Below are 9,711 nucleotides of genomic sequence, written 5' to 3' on the forward strand. Positions count from 1 at the left end.
AAGGAGGGCTGGATGGATGGAGGGCTATGGGGGATGGAAGGAGGGATGGAGGGCTATGGGGGATGGAAGGAGGGCTGGATGGATGGAGGGCTATGGGGGATGGAAGGAGGGATGGAGGGCAATGGGGGATGGAAGGAGGGCTGGATGGATGGAGGGCTGTGTGGGATGGAAGGAGGGATGGAGGGCTATGGGGGATGGAAGGAGGGATGGATGGAAGGAGGGCTGTGTGGGATGGAAGGAGGGATGGAGGGCTGTGTGGGATGGAAGGAGGGCTGGATGGATGGAGGGCTGTGTGGGATGGAAGGAGGGATGGAGGGCTGTGGGGTGCAGACGCAGGACTCCATGGGGCCCGGAGGGCTCCGGCTGGTTTAGCTCCGTGGCCCCAGCCCGGCTCCCCATGGCCCCGAATCACCGTCCGTCCCCTGCCAGCCTGCGCAGGGCCTCGGCCCCCAGCTCGAAGCAGTGCCAGTCGCTCGCCTCCGTCTTGTCCTGGGCCCCGAGGTGCCGGTACCACGCCAGGGCCTGGCTGTTCCACGCCGCCACCGTGAACTTCATCTCGCTGCAGCCCCGGGCCAGCACCGCCTGCCGCGACGGATAGGGGCGGGTCACCGCATGGGGGAGGAGACTTGGGGGGCTGGCTCTGGGTCAGAGAGAAGGCGCATCCATGCACGGACTAATCCCACCAACCTAATCCGGTCCCAGATAATCCTAATCCAGACCAGAATGTAAAGTTTCTCATGTACCAGTCCCTCCTAATCCTAATCCACATTGATCTAATCCTGATACAGAGCAGCATGGGTGATTTCTCCTAATCCAGCCCTGTCTAGTCCTAATCCAGACCTTCCTAATGCAAATCTAGATACCAATCTAACCCTAATCCTTATACAGTTTTCCCAAATCCTACACTCAACCTGTCCTAGTTGATTCTGCCCTCTAATCCTAATCCAGACTCATTGTCTCCTTACCCTAATCCAGATTCCACCATCTAATCCTAATCCTTTCTTGACCTCTAACCCTAATCCAGATTCCACCCTCTCCACCTTATCCAGATTCCCCCAGATAACACTAGCCTTAATCCACTCTCCTCTTAATCCACTCTCTATCCCTTATACCAATCCAGATTAGTTTCTTACTGAGCCCTGTCATCCAAATCACGCCTACAGCTTGTGATGAAATTGGGGATATTTGGAGCGCCTCAGTTTAACAAGGTGGTGAGAGAGGGTATGTGGTTGCCGGGACCTCCAGACAACAGCCTAGAGATGGGGGTTGCTAGGCCCGAGCTGGGTGCTCAATAAACCCTCCTGTTTTTCGGTGGCTGGGAGTCGCTCTGGTCTAGAGAACAGGGGGGCACCATTCCCTCTGGGAGTGGAGGCTCCGGGGGTCCAGAGCGAGGGGACTCCTTGGGGTGGCCCACAGCAAGAGACAAGGCATGCTATGGCTCGGAGAGAGAGCACCCCTGAGAGAGAGTGGAGCCCCGAGAAGGGCCGTCGCCCTGAAAGGGGTCCCCCGCAGGGACCGCACGGGGCCAAGAGTGGGCATGAGTCCATGACACGGCTATATAAATATATTCCGAACCCAGGGTTCCTTTATCTAACTAGTCATAATCCAATCAAGAAAACAAATCACATCCTAATATTAATCCAGACTGTGTTTATCTAAATGTAAACCCAATTCTAATTCAGTCCATTTTATTTAACCTGACATTACCTAGCCCAAATCCCAAACCAGACTTCTTGTTCTATCCGAAATCTACCCCTAACACCAATCCAGACTGCTTAATCTATCCATGGTCTGACTCTAATCCTAATCCAGACTCCTCAATCTATCCCCAGTCTATCACAATCCAGAGTGTTTAATCTATTCCCATTCAACCCCTAATCCCAATCCAGATGGTATAATCTATCCCCAATCTACCCCTAATCCCAACCCTGACTGATTAATCTATCACCAATCGACCCCTAATCCCAATCCATATTGATTAATCTATTCCCAATCAACCCATACTCCCAATTCAGACTCTTTAATCTACCCCATTCTACCCTAGTACCAATCCAGATTCCTTAATCTATCCCTAATCTACTCTCAATCCCAAACCAGAATGATTAATCTATCCCCAACCTATCCTCAATCCCAATCCAGACATATTAATCCATCCCAGCCTCCCCTAATCCAGCTTTACTGAGAGTGGCACCTTGAGGGCATGTCCCCCGGGGCCCGCTGCTGACCCCAGTGGGGGGCTGCCCCACCCCCTCTGGGGTGGGGTGAAGGAGAAGGGGGCGGGGTTTGTGCCTGATCACCTGACACTCCAGCCCAAATCCCGTGTGCCAATCCCCTCCCCTCATTGGGGTTGGCTGGGGGGAGAACCTGGGGGGTGGGGCAGAGGGAGAGGGGTAAAATCTTACCTTAGCCATTTCACTCAGCAGCTTCTTCCCGATCCCCCGGCCTAGGGAGCCAAAGCCCGGAAAAGGGGGGTTACAGCTCGTTTGGGTCCAGATGGGCACTGCCCTCCCCCCCACAATCAGCATCCATAGTCTCCTCCCCTTCTTTCCCCCGCAAAACCGGGGTGAATGAGAGGGGAACCAGCCCTGTGAACGCCCGCGGAGTGACTCCTGATTGACTCTGGATTGAGCGAGAGGGAAACTGGACCTGTAAATGACAGTGGAGTGACTCCAGATTGACAGCGTTAGTTCACATTAAGAGGACACAGCTATCATAGAAGATCTGGGTTGGAAGAGACCTCAGCAGGTGTCTAGTCCAACCCCCTGCTCAAAGCAGGACGAATCCCAACTAAATCATCCCAGGCAGGGCTTTGTCAAGCCTGACCTTAAAAACCTCTAAGGAAGGAGATTCTACCACCTCCCTAGGTAACGCATTCCAGTGTTTCACCACCCTCCTAGTGAAATAGTGTTTCCTAATATCCAACCTAGACCTCCCCCACTGCAACGTGAGACCATTACTCCTTGTCCTGTCATCTGCCACCACTGAGAACAGTCTAGATCCATCCTCTTTGGAACCCCCTTTCAGGTAGTTGAAAGCAGCTATCAAATCCCCCCTCATTCTTCTCTTCTGCAGACTAAACAATCCCAGCTCCCTCAGCCTCTCCTCATAACTCATGTGTTCCAGTCCCCTAATCATTTTTGTTGCCCTTCGCTGGACTCTCTCCAATTTATCCACATCCTTCTTGTAGTGTGGGGCCCAAAACTGGACACAGTACTCCAGATGAGGCCTCACCAATGTCGAATAGAGGGGGACGATCACATCCCTCGATCTGCTCGCTCTGCCCCTACTTATATATCCCAAAATGCCATTGGCCTTCTTGGCAACAAGGGCACACTGCTGACTCATATCCAGCTTCTCGTCCACTGTCACCCCTAGGTCCTTTTCCGCAGAACTGCTGCCTAGCCATTCGGTCCCTAGTCTGTAGCTGTGCATTGGGTTCTTCCGTCCTAAGGGCAGGACCCTGCACTTATCCTTATTGAACCTCATCAGATTTCTTTTGGCCCAATCCTCCAATTTGTCTAGGTCCTTCTGTATCCTATCCCTGCCCTCCAGCGTATCTACCTCTCCTCCCAGTTTAGTGTCCTCTGCAAACTCGCTGAGAGTGCAATCCACACCATCCTCCAGATCATTTATGAAGATATTGAACAAAACCGGCCCCAGGACCGACCCTTGGGGCACTCCACTTGATACCGGCTGCCAACTAGACATGGAGCCATTGATCACTACCCGTTGAGCCCGATGATCTAGCCAACTTTCTACCCACCTTATAGTGCATTCATCCAGCCCAGACTTCTTTAACTGGGAGATGTCATATTTCCCCACCCCACCCCCCGCCCCCGCTTTGTTTTCCACATCCCTGTTGCCTGGCTTCTTAATCATTGACAGACTTGGCGGTGCAGATTATCGCCATGATCTGAACAGACGGGGTGGAGCCTTCTGGGGCCATCATCCTGAGCGGGTGGCCTTGACCCTTGGCTGAGCAATCCTGGCTTCTGGAACAAACAGTTACAAAACTCACCGGCTGAAATTCTTCCTTCTCTCTTGACTGCAAAGTTGATTCCTGCTGTTCACTCCACTCCAGAGTCAATCAGGAGTCACTCTGGAGTCAATCAGGAGTCATTCCACTGGAGTCACACTGGGGCTGATTTTGCCTCTCACTCCCCCTGCTCCCCATCCTCTCCCCCGCCATGGCTCATTCCCCAAAGGACGCAGCACGGCACCCTACCTCTGAATTCAGAGACCACATATAGATTCTCCAAGTAGACAATACGGCCTGTGTTCACACTGTAGCCAAAGAAGAATAAGACGTAGCCGATTAGGCGACCTGGGGGAGAGAGAGGGATCAAACAGGGGCCAGCCACTGTGGGGTAGGGATGGACTTGGGGGAGGCGGGCACCACACAGGACCTGGGGTCCAGGTCCGGATCCAGCGAGAGGCGGGGTTGGATCTGGTTTAAGATGGGGATAAAGCCACAGAGTCAGAACTACTCTGGGTTCACACTAGCTCAGGATCCAGATCGCTGGCTCCAATGGAGTGACTCTTGATTGACCCCGGGGTGAATGAGATGGGAATTGGCCCCATTGACTCCACTGGAGTGACTCCTGATTGACACCGGAGTGAGCTAGAGGGGAAGCAGTCCTGTGCACTCCAGTAGAGTGACTCCTGATTGACACCGGAGCGAGGATTATGAATTTACGTACCTTGCTTGTCTTCTTGCTCCGGGGCCAGTTCTGCTACGAGACATTGGTAGAAGGGGTCCCCTCCAAACCCGTCAGCCCTCAACACTACAGGGAGAAATGGAGCAGACAGACAACAGGTGTGGGGAGGAGTTTGGGGGGGTGGTGGGAAGGATGGGGAGGGTCAGAGGGGTTGGGGAAAACTGGGTGTTTGGGGGAAGTTTGGGGGGAAGGTCAGGAGGGGACTAGAGGGGTGAATTTGGGGGAGGTTTCCAGGGAAGGTTGGGAGGTCAAAGTGAGTGGGGGGGATCAGGCTGAGTTTGGGGGTGTCCCCTCCTCACACGCAGCCCCCCATTGTCTGGCTCACCCTGGGAGTTGATTGTCACCTCGTCCAGCAGGTTATGATATTCCGCAATCTCCTGGGGGGAACAAACAGAGTCAGAGACCCCGGGAACGAGCAAGACTCAGGGTAGGTGGGGGAAACCCCAACACTGTGGGGCTAGATAGATGGACTGTGGGGTGTTGTCTGGGGACGGAGAGATAAGATTAGCCATGTAGGAACGGACAGATGCGGCAAGGCATTGATGCATTAACAGAGCACGGACTGTTCTCCGCCTCTGTGGAAACTGAGGCACAGAACATTTCCGGGGGGGGGCAAACTCACTCAGGAAGGGAACCCCGGCTTCCTGATGACCCCAGCAGCCCCCGCCCCTGCCCCACGGCAGCTCACGCGGATCATGCCCATGACGTGGTCGCAGTCGGTGCTCTTGGCCGGGCGGACGACGCACTCCATGGCCACCCGGGGCCGGCGGGCGATGGGGCTGGGTGTGGCCTTCCAGCCTGCCACCTGCGATCTATATAGCGCAGGGATTTACAGCCGTCCACGCCCTTCCCCCCCGCCCGCTCCCCAGCTGGGCGGGATCTGGCTGCCGAGCTGGATCTGGGCGGTGTGGGGGGGATTCCCAAGTCTGGGCAGCCGGCGGCTCGGATCAAACCACACGCTGGAGGATGGGAAGACAAGCGAGCTGGGCACCGTGCCATGGGTGAAAGATCCCGTGTGAACCCCTTATTTCCGCCCCCCGCCGCCGGGTCCTGATAAGCCACTGGTAGCTGGGGTGGTAACGAGGGAACACCCCCCCACACCCCACCGGGGAATCAGAGCTCTGAGAGCTACCTCCGGCCTGTGGATAATTCCCACTGGGGTGGGGGAGTCCCAGCCACGCCCTGTTCTAACCACCAGCCCTCACTCCCCTCCCAGAGCCAGGGAGAGAACCCAGGAGTCCTGGCTCCCAGCCCCCCCCCACACACACACCATTGTCGCTCTGGGTGGGTAGTGGAGGCTGGTGGGTTAGAGCGGGGGGGGGCTGGGAGCCAGGACTCCTGGGTTCTCTCCCCAGTTTTGAGTGGGGTTTCGCAGGGCCCTTTATGGAACCAGCTTTGCTCTCTCCCCCCTGTGACGAAGTGGGAATGTTCTTAATGGTTTCTCTGAAGACTGGGTGGGTGCCTCAGTTTCCCCTAGGCAGTTCTTAAGTATCTAGGTGGCGGGATAAGGGTGTATGATCGTCACAGAGCCCTAGAGGGCAGGTGTGTGCAGGGGTCTGCACAGAGAACGGCCGACACCCTGTCTCCTGGCAAGTGATGGCCCGGGCCCCCTCCTCTGCAAAGGTGCCAACTGAAGGGGTTGGAGAACAAAGGGATCAGGTGGCCTCCTGGCCGGGGGAGACGGCGGGAGAGAGCTGGGGTGGAGAGCGGGCTGGGGAAACGGACGGAGGGCCAGATGGGGCTCTGGCCTCCCTGCCCCCCGAAGATGGACCTGACTGAGGGGTCCCGTTCTCTGCACCTACAAGCTCTGTTTTAGACCATGTCCCTGTCGTCTAATAAACCTTCTGTTTTCCTGGCTGGCTGAGAGTCCCGTCTGACTGCGGAGTTGGGGGGTGTTCGGATATAGCTATTCAGGCCTGTCGGTGAAGGCCTGTACGCTAAGAATTTAGGCGTGTTCTTATCACTTGGCTAGTTAGGGGTATAAAAGGAAGAATCAAAATCACGGTCTGCTGGTGTAAGGGCCTTCTCTTACCGTGACAGTCTGAGGCCCTAAGATCTTCGGCTAAGCAACAGAGGCAGCCATAAGCTGGGAAGCGACCGGTCACCTCCTCACGTCCCGAACTAGTCACATTGAAAGAAGGTGCTATTGGGCCGTTAGGAATACACTCCTGTCCTGATAATGCCCATCGCCTCCAGAGAAAGGAAAGTGCCTCGAAGATGTAAAAGGAAACTTAAGTTTGATAGCATCCTGCCTGCCAAGAAATCCCTTGTCAATAGCTGGGATGCGAAATCCCCACTTCGGTATTGTTTTGCCATTATAGTTCCCACTTTGCCACTGTTTGTCGGCATCATCTCTGTCTGGTTCTGTGATTGTTCCTGTCTGCTGTATCATTAATTTTGCTGGGTGTAAAGTAATTAAGGCGGTAGGATATAATTGGTTTCCCACAGTATTCTTATCAGCAAGTTAAGGAAGTATGGGCTGGATGAATGCACTATAAGGTGGGTAGAAAGTTGGCTAGATTGTCGGGCTCAACGGGTAGTGATCAATGGCTCCATGTCTAGTTGGCAGCCGGTATCAAGCGGAGTGCCCCAAGGGTCGGTCCTGGGGCCGGTTTCGTTCAATATCTTCATAAATGATCTGGAGGATGGTGTGGATTGCACCCTCAGCAAATTTGCGGATGATACTAAACTGGGAGGAGTGGTAGATAAGCTGGAGGGGAGGGATAGGATACAGAGGGACCTAGACAAATTGGAGGATTGGGCCAAAAGAAATCGGATGAGGTTCAATAAGGATAAGTGCAGGGTCCTGCCCTTAGGACGGAAGAATCCAATGCACTGCTACAGACTAGGGACCGAATGGCTCGGCAGCAGGTCTGCAGAAAAGGACCTAGGGGTGACAGTGGATGAGAAGCTGGATATGAGTCAGCAGTGTGCCCTTGTTGCCAAGGCCAATGGCATTTTGGGATGTATAAGTAGGGGCATAGCCAGCAGGTCGAGGGACATGATCGTTCCCCTCTGTTCGACATTGGTGAGGCCTCATCTGGAGTACTGTGTCCAGTTTTGGGCCCCACACTTCAAGAAGGATGTGGATAAATTGGAGAGAGTCCAGCGAAGGGCAACAAAAATGATTAGGGGGCTGGAACACATGAGTTATGAGGAGAGGCTGAGGGAGCTGGGATTGTTTAGCCTGCAGAAGAGAAGAACGAGGGGGGATTTGATAGCTGCTTTCAACTACCTGAGAGGGGGTTCCAAAGAGGATGGCTCTAGACTGTTCTCAATGGTAGCAGATGACAGAACAAGGAGTAATGGTCTCAAGTTGCAGTGGGGGAGGTTTAGGTTGGATATTAGGAAAAACTTTTTCACGAGGAGGGTGGTGAAACACTGGAATGCGTTACCTAGGGAGGTGGTGGAATCTCCTTCCTTAGAAGTTTTTAAGGTCAGGCTTGACAAAGCCCTGGCTGGGATGATTTAGTTGGGGATTGGTCCTGCTTTGAGCAGGGGGTGGGACTAGATGACCTTCTGGGGTCCCTTCCAACCCTGATATTCTATGAATTGTAACGTGATTATGTAACCATAGAATCATAGAATATCAGGGTTGGAAGGGACCTCAGGAGGTCATCTAGTCCATGTGATGAAGTGGGACTCTTCTTAATGTTTCCTCTGAATAGTGTGGGGGTGCCTCAGTTTCCCCTAGGCAGTTCTTAAGTATCTAGGGTGTGGGATAAGGGTGTATGATCATTGCAGAGCCCTAGAGGGCAGGTGTGTGCAGGGGTCTGGAGACAGAGAATGGCCGACACCCTGTTTCCTGGCCACTGATGGCCTGGCCCTTCCCCCCTGCAAGGTGAGAGCTAAAGGGTTGGAGAACAAAGGAATCAGGTGACCACCTGGCCCGGGAAAGGAACAAAGCCCAGAGGAGGAGGGGCTGGAGGGAGTTTCAGTTTGGGGCTGGCTGGGACATGGAGTGAAGGGCAGACGTGGTTGTCTGGCTCACTGCCCCCCAAAATGGACCCAGCTGAGGGGTCCCGTTCTCTGCACCTGCAAGCTCTGTTTTAGACCATGTTCCTGTCGTCTAATAAACCTTCTGTTTTACTGGCTGGCGGAGAGTCACGTCTGACTGTGGAGTTGGGGGGCAGGACCCTCTGGCTTCCCCAGGAGCCCCACCTGAGTGGACTCGCTGGGGGGAAGCGCACGGAGGGGCAGAGGATGCTGAATGCTCCGAGGTCAGACCCAGGAAGGTGGAAGCCGGGTGAGCTGTGTGTCCTGCAGACAGGCTGCTCACAGAAAGGCGACTACCCCAGAGTCCTGACTGGCTTCATGGGGAGCAGTTCCAGAGCATCGCCCGGGGACTCCGTGACAGTCCAACCCCCTGCTCAATGCAGGACCAATCCCCAATTTTTGCCCCAGATCCCTAAATGGCCCCCTCAAGGATTGAACTCACAACCCTGGGTTTAGCAGGCCAATGCTCAAACCACTGAGCTAGTTAGTTAAATTGGTTAGTTAAATTTCAGGAAAATGACTGGTTAAGGTATAGCTAAGCAGAACTCAAGTTTTACTATGCAGTCTGCAGTCATTCAGGAAGTGGGGGGGGGGGGTGGGAAATGGGGACAGGGAATGGGGAAATTGGAATCATGTTTTGCTAAGGGGGGGAATGGGAACAGGGACACAGGTGTAAGGCTCTATGGTGTCAGAGCTGGGAAGGGGGACACTAAGGAAGGAAACTGGAATCATGCTTGCTGGAAGTTCACCCCAATAAACATCGAATTGTTTGCACCTTTGGACTTGGGGGATTGTTGCTCTCTGATCTTGCGAGAAGGACCAGGGAAGTAAGTGGGTAAAGGAATAAGCCCCCCAACAGGGGGTCAGGACCCTCTGGCTTCCCCAGGACCCTGCCCGGGCAGACTCACTGTGGGAAGCGCACGGAGGGGCAGAGGAGGCTGAATGCTCTGAGGTCAGACCCAGGAAGGGGGAAGCCAGGTGAGCTTCTTGCCCTGGA

General features: G+C 54.4%; 1 protein-coding gene across 1 annotated transcript; it reads right to left on the reverse strand.

The window, feature by feature from the left end:
- Positions 1–326: 326 nt before the first annotated feature.
- LOC140904156 (thialysine N-epsilon-acetyltransferase) lies at positions 327–5,726 on the reverse strand. Its single transcript, XM_073326470.2, has 6 exons — positions 5,407–5,726; positions 5,044–5,095; positions 4,701–4,784; positions 4,226–4,324; positions 2,403–2,443; positions 327–582 (listed from the first exon to the last, which is right to left on the reverse strand). Exons 1-6 carry the CDS (start codon positions 5,467–5,469, stop codon positions 409–411), a joined length of 513 nt encoding a protein of 170 aa, XP_073182571.2. The 5' UTR covers positions 5,470–5,726; the 3' UTR covers positions 327–408.
- Between the last annotated feature and the right edge of the window lie 3,985 nt (positions 5,727–9,711).

The sequence above is a fragment of the Lepidochelys kempii genome, chromosome 28 (genome assembly GCF_965140285.1).
Source record: "Lepidochelys kempii isolate rLepKem1 chromosome 28, rLepKem1.hap1, whole genome shotgun sequence".
Lineage (NCBI taxonomy): Eukaryota > Metazoa > Chordata > Testudines > Cheloniidae > Lepidochelys > Lepidochelys kempii.

Bases quoted from the DNA above. Each gene is read 5' to 3' on its own strand.
- LOC140904156 (XM_073326470.2), bottom strand. From the start codon at position 5,469: ATGGAGTGCGTCGTCCGCCCGGCCAAGAGCACCGACTGCGACCACGTC. The intron at 5,096-5,406 runs GTGAGCTGCCGT...TGTTCCCCCCAG, and splicing joins ACGTCATGGGCATGATCCGC to GAGATTGCGGAATATCATAA. The intron at 4,325-4,700 runs GTACGTAAATTC...TCTCTCCCCCAG, and splicing joins GGAGCAAGAAGACAAGCAAG to GTCGCCTAATCGGCTACGTC.